Below are 20,860 nucleotides of genomic sequence, written 5' to 3' on the forward strand. Positions count from 1 at the left end.
ATATTTTTAAGGGTCTGGGGGGGACACGTGCCCCTATGCCCCCCCCCTGGATCCGCCTATGCATACTAAACTACTAACCCAAGGTTGATGAATAGTGTGTGTCTTGGATGGGTGGATTTTTGAACTTGTGAATATAATTTGACCAAATTGAAAGAAATTAGAAAATTTTGGGCAATCAAAATTTCATCATTAGTATTGAATTCCAATGCAGCAAGTGTGGAAAACTACAAATAAAGCAACGTTAAGATTGTGTATCTTCCTAAAATTCATCAATGCACCATATAATCTATCAAGAAATTCTACCTTGGAAATCGGATTTTGACATCAGGGAATAAACCACAGAAGACCACTGATAATAATTCTGTGTTAAGGGTATCATTCTCAAAAAGTTTGAAGTCCTTATAGGTTTAACGAATGGGAAAGGATAAGCTAAGATAAGGATAGGCCCTTAAGATACAAACAAGATTACCAGATAAACTTTCTTACAAACAATTTTATTAAGATAACATCTTCATGAGTGTACAAAAAAAGAGGTAATCATGACGATAAACACATGTGAATCATTTGAAAATGATGACATACTGCATAACTTTCAACGAATTTTTCAGTACAGGCTCCAAAACGTCCAAATCATAATATTCTTCAAAGAAAAACTTATTGGAATCTTCTTGTTACTGCCATAATAAACTGAAAATTTAAAGTATAGCAAATCAGAGCTGGAGCGGTAAAATGGCACGGAAGCACATGAGACACTGTGAATACAACTGCTAATCAATTCACAAGAGAATATGTTGCAATAATAACAAGTTACCCATAAAATACATTTCGAATTAAGAGATTATAACAGAGCTTTTATAATATAACATATTCGCGAGAGCAGAAAAAACAAAGGATGAACAAATGGACGATGTTCTCGACCTGGCACAGGTCAACAAAACAGTGTGAAACTGAGCTGTATGTGAATGGCAGTCCCTAGTTCAACATTCTCCTTACCTTAAAGGAGTTAACTCCGGCATCCCAGGATCACTTCCTTTGCGAAACCCTTCATTGAAAAGAAAACGTGTTCGTTAAAATCGGGATACATACAATTAAAATCAAACGTGGGAACAGAACCTCATGGATCTTTACCTAAATATATCACTGTAGGTATGAATCCCCAATGGAATACAAACTTTGTGATACCAAAAACTGTTGACAGTCTTTGCTTGGTTTCTGGCCTCATTCGAACCATTTCTTAAGTCGTGAAGACTAACGCGAACAAGGAAAAATATGACGGAAAACCAATAAGTAAAAACAGGATCAACAATCTCACGAATTTGCTGCAGACCGACCGGAAGTAGTGAAACAATAATTTATGAAAGGCATATACATTTATTACATATACTGTGGATAATTTAGCCTGTTTGCCTTATTAAAAATATTAATATTATTTAATGGGTTAAATTGTAGCGTTGTTGTTTCTAAAAATGAATTGTTTACTTAATGCATTTTCTCTTTTGACTATTTGAGATAGTAAATATTTTTAATGATATCTGCACTTTTACTCAGTAAAGTTCTTATAAAATTTATGTTAAGGTATATTTTTCAAACAAATTAAAATATAAAGCTTAATAAAGTAATTTATTTCAATAATTAAAATTTTCTGATTTTACACAAGTTCTCGGTCTGGCTATTGCTGCGCCATCTCTCCCACCAGACAAGCGTTCAGTGAAGTGTCATGGTGCCGTTCGGTGGTCGGTTGTAGTGGTCCTCAATCTCTCCATTAAGTGACTCTACTGCAATTTGCCTAAATTGAGGAAGAATTGGAAGGCATTTAATTCACCGCTACATATTGCGAGTTTTAGCATTTGCATGTGCAATGATAATGCTTTGATGCTAGTTTAAAAACTCTTCGGTATAAACTCAATGAAGAGAGGCGCCATGAGTGCCGTCCAACTATCTGGAGGATTAAGCAAATTAAAGAAGAAACACTTTCGTGTGAAACACCAGAAAGTAAAGCTCTTTCGTGCCAATGAACCGCTGCTTTCGGTTTTGATGTGGGGAGTCAATCACACGGTAAGTTCTTGCATGTGCGTCGTCGTTAAGCTATCTTACAACGGAGGGTAACAATAATTTTTAATTTGAATGTTATAAGGTTTATGGTGGTACGTGTTTCTCTTTGGAAATGAAGACTTTTCAGTTTTTAAACGGAGTTTACTCAAAGCTGTTTTCACCTCTTTGGCACCAGTGCTGGTGTACCTAGACGTATTTGTTTATTTTTAATGTTGCGGTGCAGGTTCATCGGTCGAAGCCGATTAGCATATTTTGTTTTTAATTTTCTGTTATTATTCGTTTGAAAATTTAATATGCATCTCTCTTAGAATTATATGTATTTTAACTGCTATTCGCATGATATCTTACGATGTAATTGGTATTCTTCAATCACCTATTTCTTACTCTGAATGGAACTGTGAGGTAGGTATCAAGTAGGGGATGTAATATGACGGTTTATATGTTTAGTTGACGGTTTGCATGTGTATCAGTGTACTTAAATTCCAATTCTGACTCGTTATCATGGATTCATTGTCAATCTTTCAATGTAAGCAAACGATTATACCGCTCCTTTCGAACGATAATTCGGCGTTACTTTACTGCAACAACATTCGCCAGCCAAAATTACCATCCAAATTCTCCCCGCGAATCGTCACCATCTATACTGTGTGGTGTACTCGGTTGACAGAGATGAGAGTTATAGTCTAGCTTAATGTTGTTGCCTGAGAAGATAGCTATGTAATGAGCATTTATTTGTCAACTTAAAATCCCGTGGGCGTGTGACACTGGAATATGCTTCATAGAGCACTTATCGTGACATTAAAAAAAAATCATTGAGCCTTTGGTATGTTAGAGTGTAGTAGTCATCAATATCATATTTTATTTGTGGTAGTAAGCTGTCGAATCGTCATTTTTAGAGCTGATGTCCATAGTCTGTTGTGATGGTTGTCATTGTAATGATAGGTACTTTGTTGTTAGACCTATGTTTACGTAATTATTTTTTGAAGGGAGATTCCGAATTTTATTATCTCAAATCCGGCTTTGTTAGGAGGTATATGGTATTTTTGTATTGCTTTTACGTCTTAGTGTCATTTTGCATTTATTGTTCTTCAGTGACGGTCGAAGCTTACTTTATTAACTTGCGCATTTCTTATATTGCTGGTTTTCGACTGTAACCGTGGGGGCTGTGTTAGATTGGTAATGTCTTGATGGTATAATGGCCGATACTCTCAGTTCATACCAAGCCGTGATGAACTGCCTACCACACCCGCAGCATAATTCCGCTTATGCAGCTAAGAGATTTCTGCAAAATCCACAGGCTGCCCCTTAATAATAATCGATTTGTGTATGACGTCCGGAGACCTTAGGGCGATTTGGTGGAGCAGCAGCAGTTCCTCTAATGTGTCAGCCCGGGGGAACCCGCTGTGTTGTTGGGGAAGGCTTTGACTTCCTGTCCGTTCCGGACGTGGGGCGACTCGCGGGATAATGACTACTTTTATACCGTCCCTTTGTTACTCCCTTGTCATCGCCCTCGCGTCGTCCCACTGCTCCTCACTCGTCCTTTATCGGCATCCGCGGTTGGAAAGGGGTAGGGTGCCGAATTTCGTCAAGGGAAACGGAGGGGGTCAGGATGGATTTCGCATTGTTTTCCTTCATTCCGCTCCCCCCCTAGGTGTTGCGACCTTCCCATGAATGTTTCCGTCCCCTACATCCTGTGTGAGATCCGTCCCCCTCCGAATCCGCACCCAGCCCGCTTCTACCTGATGGGCGCCGCTGTTAAAAGTAGACACGAGCTGCGCCGCTGGCTCTCTCTCCCGGGGTGGCGGCGTCGGGGCGCAGGGAGGCGGTTTGCTGTGTCGTATGGGTGCGGCGGCCGGCGCACGGCCCGCCTGAGCCCGCCGACCGACTTGTTTCCATGCGGCCGGTGGTTCATGCCCCCGGCGGCGGCCGCGTCCGCCCCCGCAGAAATTGACCCTTCCCGTGCGAAAGGGGCGGACGCGAGCGCATTGCGTCATCTTTTATTTTTTCCACGCACACGTAATGCACTTGCTGACCTTGGTGACTTGATTGGGTATTATGACTGGAATTCTGAAAATAGTGGGCTCCTGTGTTAGTGCTTGCGGCCGTCGACATTGGCTGACGCGGACTCAATTCGCTGTGTCAGGTGCCCTCTATAGCCTACTATAAACCTGATTTTTGGGAGTTCTAGGAAAGAGGTGCCCTCTGAAACATGTTCGCCTGCAGTATGATTTCATGGCCATTCTTGCTTGCGTGCGTCAGTCTCCACCGAGTGCTTACATTTTATTTTATTCTTAACGATATGTAACATCGTAGGGCAAAGGAATGGTTTGTATGAATATTTTTTGAGAGTTTCACCGGGGTGATTATGTTTCTGAGTAATTATTCGAGGTTTGGGGGATGCCGTTGTCGTCGTGAATTAAAGAACACTGTGGAAGATATATAAGATCCTTGGGGACAGAAGTAGATTATTGTAAGGAGGGGTATAGTGATAAAAAATTAGGAAGCAACATGATATAATTTTTGTCTAATGTATAGAATACCTTTACATGTAAAATAATGCGGAAGTATAACGTTACTAGTAGATGGTTATGAATTAATGCGCACGATTCATGTAAATAATTTTATTGCGGTACTATTTATAATTTTATTTTACTCATTTCGGGGGTGGGGGCGGACCCCGTTACGTTCGTCCCTCGGAGAACGAAGGGACCGGCTCACTAACTCATTGAAAGGACAACTAAGGAATAAGTGGAATCGGACAACTGTCCAATTCCACTTATTAATAATTGCATGGATTTATGTTCCTCATTCGAAATTCTACTGTTGATAAAAATTCTTTGGTAATCGGAGCAAATAGTCTAATATTTTGTCCATAGTCCGTATCTATTTTGTCATAATTTTCCTTAGACATTTCATTTATTATTTATGGAGGTGTAAGGGTTGGAGTAAGAGTAAAGAGCACGTAGCATGCTGCAACTTTAGATACTGCGTACCTTAGTATAGTATGAATATCTCTCACTGCATGTCGCAGAGTGTAGATATGCATGTGTATGCATATTTTAGCCCATATGTCCGCCCTCCAATAGTGAGATCCAATTTTCCAATCGAATGAAATAAGAGCTGTTCATACTTACCAGAATTAGAATATTAGAAAAAATATTGTTTTACTGCAAGGATAACAGAAAAGGCATAACCATTTTGCGTCAAGATTGGAAGAGATAATTGTTACTCCGCCACAGCTACCCATGACTCTGGCTTGGACCTCATTTGTTTTAAAATGTTCACCGATTTGAGGTTTGTATTCTATATGAGTGGAGTAGCAGAAATCCATTTGGGCGAGGCACACACTACTTATTTTTGCGTGAAAAGTTTCAATTGATATTCATCACAACTCTTCTGCATCCTTGCTTTCAAGTTGTTCTTCAGAAATCGGTTTAGATTTTGATATTTTCAGAACTTACCATTGTATCGGAGAAAATGGCTTGTTGGCTTTTAAGTTGTTCTTTGGTAACATGGCGACAAAAGTAGATATTTCTCGGTTGTAATTATCAGAGTAGCCCACGCATTATACTTCTGGCAGTTAAGTCATTCATTTTAAGATATAGCGGCAAATGGTTTTACTTGGAAACAACTGTGGTTTAGACAGCGGCATATCTTTACGGTGGCATCCGCAAATGCACGTTAAAGCGCGAAAAAATCGTTTGCCGTGTTAGGAGTTAGAACTCTAATCTCGCGAATTTTTTATGATTTCACTCGTTTTCTTATGGACTCCAAGTGAGAAAATTATTCCCTGAAACAAGTACGTACTTTTATTGATCTATGGCGCTCAGTGTGTGATTACGCGCGTAATATGTTTACTTGGATTAAGCTTGTGATTGGGCTATTCTAGAGGAGTCATATATTGGAAGAGGTCAGGTGTATGAACCTCCGGATAATAGAAATAATGAATTACATGTATGCATGGCCCACTCTTCATATATGTTCTTTTTGGGGAAATGAACGGGTTATCGAGTCATGTCCACCGAATGAAGCCCCATATAATTAAATTAAGAAGAATGTGTAACGTTTCGTCCATTATCATTAAATTTAATTAGATTTATTTCCATGGAAGTATTTGAATTTCTGAACCAGTAGGGACTTGGTATTTGTGACGATTTGGGTCATCTCTCTTTTATTTTCATCCTAAACTCCCCATTCTATACTGAAGATTGGCAATATAGTCTCTCATATTTTATTTTTTTCTCAACTAGGTGGAAATTTGATGACTAACTTTTACTTTGTTTGAAAAATAATATTTATTTTATTTAATTTTTATTTGTTTTATTTGGGATTTGTCGGGGAAACCAACTCTTGGAAATGCAACGAGATGTAAATATATTTAGCGAGGGAAACGAGGGATTATTTTTTAAAACTATGTGCTTGGGTATTAGTGTCAGTTGCCCGATTTTCTTTAGGCAATTATGTTTAAATTGTTGATGAGTACATCGTTGTACATGGTCTTTGGCATTATTTTTCATCAAATAATGTCTCGGCATTTTAAAGGTTAATATTGATTCGAATGTTTAGTATCAAGGCACTCCATTTATATTATGATGCGTTCAGTTTCTTATGCATCGATCAGTGATTCCACTAAGCACTCACAACTTGGAATGAGCATGAAATTCCTTAGCTCGTCCATTATTGCTAACTGTGGCATGTTCGTTGCAGGGAAAATAAATTTTTACTGTGACTCAAATGGCCCGGATTGTGCAATTTCGTAGCAGTATCACGATATTCATTATAGGGTGCGTACTATTCGTTTTTGCTCTGAAATGCTATTCAAATATGAATTAATTTGCAGACAAAATCAGATGATAACTGGAATTGTAACGCCCCTTCAAAATTTAAGCAGCTTGTCCTCTACTTCAATTTTTATATCACTGTATGTTTTCTTTCGTAACAGATACTTTCTACGATCAAGCTTTTGCTACCATAATCAATATTCATTGAATTAAATTTTCAGGATAGGTTATCGCCTTCCTCCAATTTAATAGGGAAATAATGTGAGATCTCATTTAAGTTCTAACAACGGGCTAAGTGTAATTATGAAAAAAGCTAAAAATAATTTGGGTGTTGGAATTTTTTGGAATAAATGCGATATAATGTCGTTTTTGCATCAAAGTACAACGTTTACTCATTATATTGTTAATAAATCAGTCTCTTTATTTTTAACAAATTGCCTACGAGTATAAAACATATTTCAAATATTAATGTTTTTAAGACAGAATTAAAAATTTTTTTACAGCCTAAGGGTTATTATAATGTAAATGAATTTTTGTCTGATAGTTTATGACAACATGTATGTTTTGATGTTCTTCCTGACAATGTTCTATGTCACATGTTTGACCCATAGAACAATAAAGATATTATTATTTAATTAATTACAGGTGGATATCGTTATCGTATTCTGTGTAATTTTATTTTGTAGTAAATCTTTCAAGAGCCAACAAAGAGAGTCGGATGTTACCCATGACGTGGAGCCTGTATGCAGAGCTTTGATATGCACAATGGCCCGTGACTGGAAGTATTTAGATTATCGAATTAGCTCTTGGCACTTCTACAAGTGCCGTAAAATGTATAGACCTCCTTCAGAATCTATACTGCCCGATATAATTTGGATAATTTTAGTCAGATGAAGAATATGTTGAATTTATCGCAATTATTGCTATGATGTGACTGTACGTGCTTATTCAGGTTCTTTAAGTGGAATAGTTTTTTTTCCTCTTCTACAAGAGTACTTCATTTCATCAAAGAAGTAATGTTTTATACTGATTGTAAGATACTTTTTCCTATAATTTTTAACGCGATCAGATAGCGCTAACACCGGTTTGGTTGCTTTTAATAGCCTATTAACCTTTGTTAGTCTCGTTACCCTGCTTTGCTCTTTCTTATTTAGATACCTCAAAATGACTTGAAGGTCTCATGGATGTGTTCGCAAAGAGGGAGTTGGGAATTTGCGCTTGCGAGAGGTTGGTTGTAAACAATCGTCCTCGTCCAAACGCGTGTGCTGAAAATAGCATATGTTTTGATCCTTACATGTTGCGGCTAGTCCAGACATCTCTTGCTCTTGTTCCCACGCGTGCTCACGCCTCGAATTGAGCGAGTACATGCTTCGTACTAACAGCGTTTTTTTTTTATTTTGTCTGAGATCCAGTTTCGTAATGCGACCTGAGACCTATGCGTCATCAATTAAGTTTACGTCTAAATGTTTTGCTTAAATTTTGGAATGACAATTTTAAGCATTTAATTATTGTTTAGTTAGGCTTTTTCGAAGTCCAGCTGGTTGAGATGGTGTCAGATGTTTCATGGTCCTTCTCGGCCTTCGTCATTTCATCAATGATGATGATTGCAGTGTCGGGCTTAAAACGCGGAGAAAATGGAACATGTCAATTAGCTTGAAAAGCGGAAAGCTTCAATCTGATAGATTCGCCGAAAAATCGCCGCTTAACTTATCACTATACTTTTGAGTAGTACTCGAACTCAATAGCATCAGTGAGATGTAAAAAATATTTATAACAGCCATGCTGTTCTCTGTGATGTAGTCACAGACGTCTGGCGAACAGAAAAATATAATTAATCACAGTTTCAAACCCGTGTTTTTGGCATCTCTTTTTTTCTTTTTTTCCATCTTCATGAATAGGTCTCCCTGCCATCCTGTGGCCGAAGTAGTTGAGGCTACCTATGCATTGGCATTAAGATAGTTATCGCTACTTACCTGCCCGTAAATTACCGAGAGGATTATTGCTATGATAGGGTCCTAGTCGCTTGCTAGTGACAGAAGCATTTCCAAAAAATAATCCTATGGAGTCGTGTGTGTAAATGACTTAATATTTGCCTAAATCCGTTCTCATCGTTGTCGTAAGGCTCGTTGTCTTTTGCCATCATTACCCTAATTCGATCGAGTTAGTATTTTTCACGCTACTTAGGTGGGCTCAAGGTAACTTAAGGATTGATTTATTTTAGAGTTTGAGACGTCTTTGTAAGCTACCTGACCTTGTAATGTTCGAGCGTGTATTATCTGATTTTCTATTTTTTGGCCTATCGTACTACCCAGGTAATTGTTCCTCTTCAGTCTATTTTAACCTTAAAATTATTTAGTGTATTCTTGTGTCTTTTTTCAGTGTTTTCGTTTATTTTTGCCTTAAATTGAGAAGAGGTGCGCTGATTGCGTGCTAATTCTATCCTATAATGTTATCGATTATCTTTTGGAAGGTTTTTTTTAGTACATATTTGCAGAAATTGAACGCATTTTAGGTATACCTATTCCTTCTGGTGTCTCCTTACTAGCGTAGCTGAATAGAGCTAGTTATTACTTTGCTTGGGCATTCTAGTGTACTCGGAGAGTTCCGTCTCGAATTCCCTTTGCGGCTTGCATACCAGGGCGTGGAATTTTGTACTTCGTTGTTTCGCAGAGATAGGGAAGCCTTGGAACGCGGAGAAGGGAGAATCGTTGGTTTCGACCCTAGGCGGTTAAGAGGTTAGTTCCCAGTGAACTATACAACACCATTTTTTGTGCTAACATTTTGGTGGTATAATTTGGGTTTAATAAATTTGGGCACCTCTTTTGAATTAAGTGTTTTGTGTATTTTTCCTTAGCGGATTCTTTTTTTTTTATTCTCCGCATTCAGTAGGATTGCTTTTTATACGCTTAGTGGGTGATCTGTGGCTCCATTGAAAGCTGTCCAAGCTGTTTTCCATTATTTCCTGCGGTATTAACTTGTTGGCGTTCACATATTCGCTTTAGGCAATGGAAGGATCAATTTGCCATCATCATGAGTGGGCGCCTTTTCTTCCAATGGATACTTCACCCCGTTTATTCGTTGATGGATGCAAATTTCATCTATCGCTGGCGCCGAAATATCCAAAAGAGATACGCGACATTTGATAGCTTGAAACAAGTGGGAGAGGGCATTTGATAAGAGGAGGAAAGTGAGACCGGGTGACAGCCAGCTCTCGTCGAGAACTTTAGATTTGACCGTAAAATAGCACCATCAATAATTAGCCATTGGCGTTAAATAAGCACCATTGGGGAAAAGCGCGGCTTGAAATGCTGGCTAGAGAATTGCATTGCCTAGAGCCGAGATTTGTAGGCACCTGTCTTTAAGTTCATTTTTACTATGATGTGGTCTTGAGTACGTGAATTGTATGGGTGTTATCGAACGTGTATCTTGGAAGTCCTATAGATATTAGTAATGCGTTTGTATGAATGTTTTTCATGGTGTAAATAACTCTTTTGGTTGATGTCTCCCGAGCATTGTGCTTTCTCTCGATATTTGATTGCCAAAATTTATTGTATTTTCCTAATTTTTTATTTATTTCTTAATTTTTAGTATTAAAGTTTTTTCGCCCGTGAAATGTGGTGGAGAGATTTGACATTCCTCAAGCACTATATTAAAATACCTCGTCATGAAATTAGGCTATATTCCACGACAGGCGAATTGAAACATATTTTGAGGTTATTACAAAAATTGGTGGGTGTTGGAAAAAAACCCTCAATAATTCAGTGTTCAGAAAGGACGTGCTGACATGGTTTAAGACCCTTGTACCACTCGATCTTAAACGTCTCCTCCGTCAACATGTACTTCATTTTAATGATTTCAATGGAAAATATATTTATTTTTCCAATTGTATATCAACCGAAATTTTATGTTAGGTGAGGGCATATCTTACATTATATAAATATAGGGATATTATACCACAGTGGGTAAAATAGTATTATTTTATTTTTTCATAATATTATGATGAATATTGAAATTCTTCACTTAATAGATGTTTTTTTTAAATTATTGTGTTATGGATTAGAGGTTACGTTTGAAATTTATGTATATGATCATTATAATGTACTGATTACCATTGTTCGTGGGGGGGGGGGGGGGGGGGAAGGGAATTTTAGTTTTTAGTCGTCTACATACTTCATTTGATATTTTGCTGAACCCTTGTTAGTTATCATTACGGGTGTAATTTGAGAATACCTAGGGATTTCAGATGCATCAACATCATTTACTTCACTTTTTTAACACTCAAAAATTTTTAAAAGTACTTGTGTGTGTTATACTGCTAAGAAAAATGTTAGCAATTTTTTTGTGAAAATGTTCCCAGAAATTAAGTAAATGTTAGGAAGACCCCCTAAACCTCTTTTTCCGCCGTGTTCCTTTTTATGACCCGTCTATTGTAGTTTTTGCCACCGATCGTAATCGATCGTTTTTGTATTTTAGGATAATTTCGGTATCTCACGCTGAATACTTTACATTTTTCTCGTGGAATAAAAGAATTCTTATCTTTCTTGACGTCCTTGAGTACTGAAGGAGTGCTCAACTCATGTGGTTGACGTGCTTCATTGCTGGCTGCTTTGATGAAAGCCGTTGACCCTACAGTGACGTTTCTATGACGCGACCTGAGATCAATATATGGAACAGGTGTCGCGAGGCTTTGCATCCATCCCTAAAAATAACCTACTGCAAGTGAGGATGTGTGTGGCTCGTGGAGGAAGGCTTCCGTAGCTTTCATAAGTATTTCTATTCAAACTTTTGAAGGCTTCTTTTACCAGGTAAGCCGATATGGGGGTGTAGCATCATGACTTAAGATGTGTATGGACTGTATGTTACTTAAGAAGCTCCTTCCTTGGCATTTCACTGATGTACGAACCAACTCCTGGGGTAATAACGCAAATGAGACGTGTCCTCCAACGTCATCGCGTTGAGGTTTTTATTTATTAATGTAACTAATTACTTCTTCATTGACTTTGCTCTACATCTTTTGAGAACGCTTGTCAATGATGTGTTGTGATTAATTTATAAAATTCATTTACGTGAAATAAGTTTTCCACCCATTGCAAGTAATAATTTATGAATTCCGTATATGGTGAATGTGACATTCACCATCCCGCTATTTTGGCCCACTTTGATTTTTTTTTGCATTCCGCTCCTTGATGCGTTTTATGCGTTATAAATCTTTGATTTCCTCTCTTTCTCTTCTCTTGTGCCTTACGAAAATGGTCTTACCTCGGATTCACTTACTGCTTCCGTTTTTTTTTTTTATCCTTTACCTTCCACAAATGGTAGCCATTTTATACCTATTGCTTGCAAAAACATAAGCGTTTCATTGATGAAGCTGTGAAAAATCAAACTTGGAGATTTACCTTTATTCTGGTGACCAATCATTGCTCTAAACATATTGCTCGAGGAATAAGGTATCCAAGTGGCAAGGCTACATGAGGGTCTATTATGTTAAATAAATCTCGTTAGTTGTGAAGTAGAGGAGCTCGTTATATTGTATAAAATATCTTTTCTGATGACCTTCAATTCGTCCACTGAGTATGAAAATGTTCCCCCCCGCGCCAAGTAATTGCGATTTTCCAAAATATTATAAATATCGCAATTTTTGTGTCTTTGCGTGAAAAATAATAGCTTATATACTCGGCGCTTGTATTCTTAGCACGATAAAATTTAAAAAATAAAAACGTTTCGTCATTTCACTAATACCACCATTTTATATGTAGGATACTAATTCTTTATGGGGATCACTATATAATTTTCACTCATCTCGGTTATTGAGGGTGATAACAGTTATTGTTGCTACTCATTCTGTCTTATCTACCTAAAAAATTCATCTGCTTATTATAAAATCAGTCCAGGTACCAATTTATGAAACTGAAGAATATTAGTTGAACAACATGGTGATGATAACGGATTGTGTTTTGCTACTCACAAAATTTTATATGATTTATAAACTTAGATCGCATTATACATCTGCAGTGGCCGTCGGTAGAAGATATGACAGCTGTCGTGTCAATGTTATCCGTCTAGGTTTGTATATCTAATATCTATGAGTGCTTGATGCTTTTACGATGGTTTGCATTCCATGTTTATGGTGATCGCGTAGTTCAAATTTGATTAATATTTTTCGGGTAAACTTTGATTGAGGTATTGGGAATCCATAACCTTCTTAGTTGTTGCAAGCTCTGCTAGTTGTATCGTCATGGAATCACCTTTGGTGAAGCCACTGTAAAGTAATATTAAATGTATTGTTATTCTTTCTTTCATTTTTTAAAGTTTTGTTTATATTATGGAAAATGTCGCCCCTATTCTTATTATTTTTTAGCTGCTCTTTTTTTAAATCATATGATATATGCAGAATTAGGTCTTACGTTTCACAAATGAATTTGAATTGAACGTGTTAAGGCCGTTTTACACGGGGCACGGAATTGCGCAGGTTAGAACTGCATTAATTTCTAAAATGGCGTGGAATTGCGCGGATGCATGAACAAAATTAGAAAAGAGGCTATTTTTCCATCTCACGTCCACGCATTCTCGCATGTGTTCTAGCAATTCACCGCTTTACACTTCGCAATTTTGACTGCGCCTTCGTACACACGTCAGATTGTTCAGGGTGCGTGCCCCGTGTAAATCGGCCTTTATAGGCTGACCGAGTCGGTGCGTAAATTTTCAATGATTTGCCACATGTGCAGGGTGGCTATTAAATTAGTGTTAATTTATAAATATTATATATTTATAAATTCTGCATTAGCTTTGCCATTAACTCTTAGGAAGTAGTGAAATTTTTTTGGATATGGCGGCACTAATTGTATTCGAAGACTATGGTGTCTTACATAGGGAAAGACATCTTTCCAGTCAGTACGCACCGTCATTGTTGGTCTTAGGCAATCAGATTTTCCATTCTGATGACGTGTAATCAGAGTCTACGTTGATTTTATTTGCTTCGACGCAGTCTATGTGGCCTCTTTCATAATTTGACTCCCTTTTTAATACAGTCTAATGAGAGATATCGCTGAAGAAATTTTGAAGACCAGCAAGTGTACTTTGTTTTTCAGGAACCATGACATTGATTGGTTCTCATGTCGCCATAGTGGCCTCTTATCGGGGAAATTTCCGAGTAATATCTCCTTTCTGAGGACGAGAATGTACTTGGGACCAGGGTGTTATTCTCTTAAGACTACTCCCTTATTATATTGTTCGCAATTCTTGACTTCAAAATATTGATTTTGGTTTTATTTAATTATATCGATTTTCAAATGTTGTTATAAAGCTACTTCTATACGGTTTAGTAAAATCGACCGGTTGATCGTTGTCTATTCAGTATTGGTACCCACTCCAGAATGATACTGGTATAAACATCGATTCATGGTTGGTATATCGCGCTAGACTACAAGTGGTGTCTTGCCCCAGATGATGATTCTGGGAGCCGAAACGCGTCGTACGCATTAAAATAATTATGAAAAATTGACACCTACCAACTACCTTTTATTTCAATGGACAATAAGTCGCCTGATTGGTTGAGAAGGTCCTGCGGAGAGAATAATAAAACGGATCGTATGATTTGCATATGGCCGCTCTCTATTCCGTCCTTATCAATGAGGCTATAGATTTTCTTCCGAAGCACGTCAAGGCGCGCAGAATGGCATTTGTTGGGATTCCTGCCAGTGGCGCTCCATTGAGAAGTGAGTATAGCGGTGGTTAGGGAACTTCCGAGTCAGTTTAGTCTCCGACCTTTCGCTCGAAATGTTGTTTGACCTTTCTTGTTGCTCACGGCGTTCGAAGTATATCACGTCAGTCCGAACCCCAATCAAGCGGCTCCCCGCACCCCCTTCTTTCTCCGAGGTGCCATTACTTGCAGCTACTGCGGAATTCTTCTTGGCGTCGCATTATTTACCACATTTTCCCAAGATCATGGAGAGGTCACAGACTATTGTTTCCTTTCTATCGTTTATCCATTGATTGCTGACTTTTATAACCTTTTCGTAATTTAAATTTATTATTATATTTATTATGCATTACAAGTGTAAAATCATGCAATTGTTCAGTCGCCTAGGTCCGAAACAAATTATACCCCATAGAAAAATGTATATTTTGTTATTGTACGGTTTAATACATCTTTCATAAATTTATTCAGATAAATTCATTAATTTTTACGTTGGCGTACAAAGGATTATTACGAAAACGACCAAATAACTCCACGGTGACTAATTGTCAATACCCCTAATCTAATCTTTTCTTTTCCTTTTCAATGAAGATTCTCGTTTATGGCCCAAAAGATCGGTTTGTAAGAGTGAGAATTCATTTATAAAGGCCCAGTTACACGATAAATTAACACGATTTAAGTATACCGGGACTAGCCACGGTGATAACTTTTACAAGAGTCACCCACGATGCAAAAATTGTGCCAAAAATCCACGTAGAAAAAATCATTCTCCTTGAACAGGATCCTGGTCAAAGCGAATGATTTTTTCTCTGTGGATTTTTCGCATAACACGTACGAGTTAATGTCTAAATGCATGAACAATTGAATGAACTTGAAAATACCCCGTTTATCCACCCAACTTGTACGAACGCATGAACAGAAAATATTATCTGTTCTAATTTGGTTTATAAATTCGTAGATATTCTTTTCCGGTCATTAAAACATAGAATTGTATACCTACATTCATTTACTCGTACGTGGTCATGTATCGTGTAACCAGACCTTAAGGGCAGTAGATGACTAAGGTAGAATTTTTGGTCTATACAAAACCATTTCTAATATATATTTTACACTCTTGCCTCCCATTCAAAGTATGTATATGTTCAGCTGACATTCGCACACACTTCTTTCACATACTAGTGTAGCAACTCGTGCTGTGTTATGCTTAATTAACAAGGAGTAGCTATCTCCTATCGCCTAAATCAATATCAACCTCTGTTGCTCTTGTCAACATTATTTTGTACTTCTCCTCCTCCTGTCTTTGGCTTCTTTCCGTCATTCGATCTAGTAGTGTCCCGAGATATGTCATGTCTGTTATTAAAATACCTAACTTCTCGCTTCAATATGCACGGCACAATGACTTTTCCATTGTACAGGTTGTTCATCTCCAATTCTGAAATGAATCTCTTTTTAATTAGCGAAATTCCTTCGCATACATCGTCGATGAATGCGCTAAATACGGATTCAAAGTTAATTGTCATAATATCCATACGTTACGGCTTTTCTCGAATTCCAATGAGTTTTCTTTCCCTATTTATTTTCATATTGAATCATTTACTATGAAGTTTTTTTGCTATTTTTTAAAAGAAATATGTATTACGCCTGCGTATTCGTGAATAACTGATCAATTTGTAAATAAAGATGTTTATTCCTCTGAAATTTTCAATTTATTTTACACTGTTTGATTGATATTTGCCAACATTCTTTTTTTCTCTCGTTTATTTTACTTAAAGATCTGATGAAGGAAATATTTAGCTCCGAAACGGGTGCAGTATAATTACTAATGCCGGAATATAATTTTTCTTGTGCTTGACTAACTATCGGTTGTTCTCAATACGACTTCCTTTTGATTATTGGTTTAAAAAATTTCTGGAAAGTTAAGAGTTAGATTTTACAGTTCTTTTTTTAAAGAATTTGTAATACGTTCCTTCTTGATCCGGTGGAGGCTGGGTAAAGTTCTCTCTGCTTGTGTTGGTGCCTTTAATCCGTTTCCTTTCCTATATGCGTGAGGAGGGTATGTTGGCATTAACTGCTGTGAGTTTTGACGTTACTGGGGTGCATTGTTGGCTGAATGTTTGTATAGCTAAGCCAAGAAATTAAAGAAAAAAGTAAGATGAACTTCCACAGTTGTCCCTAGAAGCTTGGGTGAATGTTTTCAGCTAACTTTCAAGGCCGTATTTTTTAGTGAAAGTGTTGGATTAAAAGTTTGGAGTATTGCCAGGTATTCTTAATCCTCGATAAATATTGTTTTAATGCGTTAGGAATTCATGCATTCTGTCGACGGTTCACCGAATTTCGTTGACATAAAATGGTAACGTTAATTGACTTGCAGGCTTCTGAACAATGGGCCTTTGTTACGCTCGGTCTTATAGTGCCTTGCGGCTAGCGTTTCAATGCTAAGCGAATATTTGCGCAAGCTAGCGGTTGGTCCTGGCTTTAGAGTCGACTCATGCGTGTCAAAAAAGTGTCATTGTTTTACATAACCACGGAGGCCTGCTGCGGTAACATTTCATTCACTGCTTACCTACATCTCCTGAGTCGCGGACTTATGAATACTGTCATGTATTATTCTCAGCTCTACTAATGTGCGAATTTATAGCGTGGTTCCCCAATTGGTCGAATAACGTTCGGCTTAGGGTCTGCTGGGCCGAAAGAGCCCGCCCGTACTGTGTTTATGCGCTGAATTGTCTTCGTGCGTTTTGAGCCGCGGCTCTGACGTAATATCCCATATCTCGATATGTTTAATGGCATCCGATCGCCTTAAACCGTACGCCGTTCTCTCTTCATCGATATTCATCGTAGTTGCCTTCTCTGGCTCCACAATTGGTACCTCGAACTTTTGCAATTAGATTAGCTGGTGTGTCAGTGTCAGTTGTGGACAATTACTCCTACTGGGGAACACCAAAACCGGTTATGTAATTTTTCTCCTGAGAATAGACACCTTGTCAAAAACGTTATTTACACGACATTTAATTACATAATCAACAATGGTTGCAGAACATAGGGCCGCTATTTCTGGAACATTAACCTTGGTAATTGCACTAGGTACTTAAGTTGTGGTCGGTTGGATCATCATATATTTTTATTATATATTGTTACAAGTTTAGACATAGATCAAAGAAATTTCCATCAAGTTAAGCTTGATACACACAACCTCACTAAGCTAGATACACACAGCCTCACCGACGTTTCTTTGTGTTTTAAACTTTTCAAATATACCAGTTGGGGACATTTATTTGAACTGGAATGATTTCATACATTGAAGTACTTAAGTTCATTTAAAATTTATCTATGAGTATGGCCATGGGTGCAAACTTGTGATAGTGAAATGACTGGCGCGGTCCATTAACTCAAGGAGGACTCTGAGGAAGCAGACGAGGGCCACCCATTCCAGATAGATCAAGGGATTGTCGTGGGGCGAATTGTGTCCAACTTATAGTTTCATGTACCTTATGACACTCTTGTACTGGGCGTGGGAATTCTCACCTATGATAAATTACCAGAAAACTAAAGAGAGATATTGTTTTCATCGTGCATTTCAATAAACAGATTTTAGAGCATCAGGTACAGAATAACGAAGGAGGGCGTTAATGAGATAATCCTCTAGTTTGTGTATCAAACCGAAGGCGGAAGAAATCTGATTTGGGCGGGGACCGATGAAAATATGATAGCAGCGTTTGATATGTGGGTGTGGAGGAGGATGGAGTCAGCTGAGATGGACAAGGATGGAAAAAAGGCGAGGAAGACATAAACGATGTGAGTGAGGATGGGAAACTGCTAGGAGTGGTAGAGACAATCAGAGTGTTGAATTATGCGTGCATTACGGAGACTTGGGATGATGAAAACCGTGTTTAAGGGAAGGATATTTTTATTGCGGGAAATGTGAAGTAAGACAACGATTCTCCTGGATAGAATGTCGGGTAAATGGGCCCTTCATTAATCGGTGTTCGTTTGCAGGTTTCCGCGGCGTAGAATGGACGAATTATATATTCATCTAAGTCTACAAAGTACCCTGCGAGCCACCTATGGGGTATTTGGCAGGGGGTGATCAATCACCAGCATGCAATTGGATTCCCACGTGCACACCACACGGTCCAAAAAAAACGTTTCGCATACTAACAAATTATTCTACCACATACTGTTAGAAATTATAATATAATTCAAAAACTTGCATTAAGGTATATATAAGTTTTAAGGCTACACTACTAGTCATGTAATCTATTTGTGAGTTCTATCGCCACCGTTATACTCTCTTATTTATCGTGGAAAAAAAGACATTCTGAATCTGTCTGTAATACAGTCTATCTATCATATTTTGTTTATATGATCTCATCTTCCGTAGTATGTTGGCGTTCGTAAGATATGGCTAAATTCGTTAGAAAAGACAGCTCTTGAATCTATCTAATAGGTTTAGTCTATTTTTAAATCTACGGTCTGACAGAGATTCCCATCGGGGTTTATCTAAGAGGTCAGTTACACTAGCAAGACTATCGTTACGACTTTCCACGTACCTGGGAGATCATCTTTGCACGCGTTCTATCTCTGTTTTTAATCCTATTTCATGAGGGTCCCCAACGCTGGCTGCGCAATCTAAATGGGGTCTAACGAGGGAGAAGTTGCTTATTTCTCTCACTTTGTCGTCGCACTTTCCTTATATTCTTTTAACAAAACTCATTTTTCGGTTAGCCTGACCTATTAGTTACCGAATATTTTTATTCCACCATAGATCACAATTGAGTCTAACTCCTAGGCATTTTCAAGGATTCAACAGTCTCTAATTGGGTAACCCGAATGATATAGCTATGTAGTGGGGAGTCATTCTTTTTCCAAAAAATTACGACGCGTTGTTTCAAATTTAATTCTAACTGCCATGCATCGCACCACGCTTGGATAGCGGCAAGGTCGTTCGTTAGTTCATCCCTATCTTTACTGGAAAGGATTTCCCTGTAACTTAGAGCGTCTTCTGCAAATAATCGTAGCTTGCTGTGTACTACTTCACCAAGGTCGTTTATATAAAGGGGGAATAGGAGTGGGCCTATGACACTACCCTGAGGGACGCCAGACGTGACTCTAACCTCGTTGGAGACTGCACCGTCTAATATGTACTACTCTTTGCATGTGGTCTTTCAAAAGTTCTCTTATCCACGAAATGACATCTTCATCTAGCCCGTAAGGTTTCAGTTTTATTATTAACTTTCCGTGGGGCACGTTATAAAATGCTGTTTTGAAATTAAGAAAAATCGCATCTTCTGGAATGTTTTCCTCTCCAGAGACTAAAATATCGTGGGCGAAAAGCGTTAACTGGGTTTCGCATGATCTGCTTTTCCTGAATCCATGTTGAGTTCTCATTAATAAGTTTTGCGCGTCTAGGTGTTTCATTACTGACAAATGTGAGCTGACTACGATGTGTTCAAGGACTTCGCATGAGATGGACGTTAAAGATATCGGTTTATAATTAGATGGCTGTTCCTTGTCTCCACTTCTGAATATTGGCGTTACTTTATTTTCCAGTCAATAGGTACTTCGTGATGCTTGTTGGATTTACTGAATATTGACTGCAAAAAGGGGGCGACTTCTGAGGCTAGTTATCTGTGTACGCAAGAAGGGATTTCGTCTGGACCAGGTGACTTATTTGGACTGAGTGATTTCAATATATTTTCTATTCCGTGCGCACTAAGGTAAATAGGCGGCATCTTTCGTTTGCAGAGATTGTCAACCGTCTCGGATAAGTCCTCAGAAGGCTCGGTGAACACGCTCTTGAAGTTGGAATTTGATGAATTGGGTTTATCGGAACTGTTTATCAACACATCTCCATTATCGTTTCTCAGCGAACGTACGGTAGATCTTTCACCTCGAACTTCCACAACATAAGACCAAAAATGCTCTTGGGTTATCCCGTAACTTCTCTACTAGTGTTTTTATTTTAAAATTCTTGAATGTTTCCTTCGTGGTGGCTGTAGGCAACTTATATTTTTTAATTATTAACTCGCGTTAATTAGAGGATAAATCCGTGCTTTTTTCATTTTAGCATGGCACGCTCTCTGTCGCCTCAGCGATTTTCTCACTTAGGAGTCATACCATCTCGGTTCGGTACCTTCTTTTTTTGTTTCACTAGTGATGTAGCTATTTATTCCCGAAGTTACGAGCGAAAGTAAACCTTTCCTAGTACCCTCTTCTTTTAACTTTATTATTGATTCTTGAGACGCGGGAAAAAAAATTCAGATGACTCTGAAACCCATCAAAATCAGCTCTTCTAAAAGTGAAAACTTTACGTTCTTTTTTAAAAATTTCA

At 38.1% G+C, this 20,860-nt stretch overlaps 1 protein-coding gene and 1 long non-coding RNA gene across 3 annotated transcripts in view; one reads left to right on the forward strand and one right to left on the reverse strand.

Annotated features, from left to right (window-relative positions):
• Positions 1–473: 473 nt before the first annotated feature.
• On the reverse strand, positions 474–1,353 carry LOC124156842. Its single transcript, XR_006864405.1, has 3 exons — positions 1,129–1,353; positions 994–1,042; positions 474–687 (listed from the first exon to the last, which is right to left on the reverse strand). It is a non-coding gene; the product is annotated as an uncharacterized LOC124156842 (long non-coding RNA).
• A 339-nt stretch (positions 1,354–1,692) lies between these two features.
• LOC124157205 (phosphatidylinositol 5-phosphate 4-kinase type-2 alpha) overlaps positions 1,693–20,860 on the forward strand; it is a 101,148-nt gene continuing 81,980 nt past the window's right edge. For both annotated transcript variants that reach the window (XM_046531749.1, XM_046531750.1), the window contains exon 1: positions 1,693–2,055. In XM_046531749.1, the coding sequence (XP_046387705.1) occupies positions 1,906–2,055 (150 nt within the window). In that variant the 5' untranslated portion in view covers positions 1,693–1,905. The remainder of the gene's footprint in view (positions 2,056–20,860) is intronic.

This window comes from Ischnura elegans, chromosome 4 (assembly GCF_921293095.1).
Source record: "Ischnura elegans chromosome 4, ioIscEleg1.1, whole genome shotgun sequence".
Taxonomy (NCBI): Eukaryota; Metazoa; Arthropoda; class Insecta; order Odonata; family Coenagrionidae; genus Ischnura; species Ischnura elegans.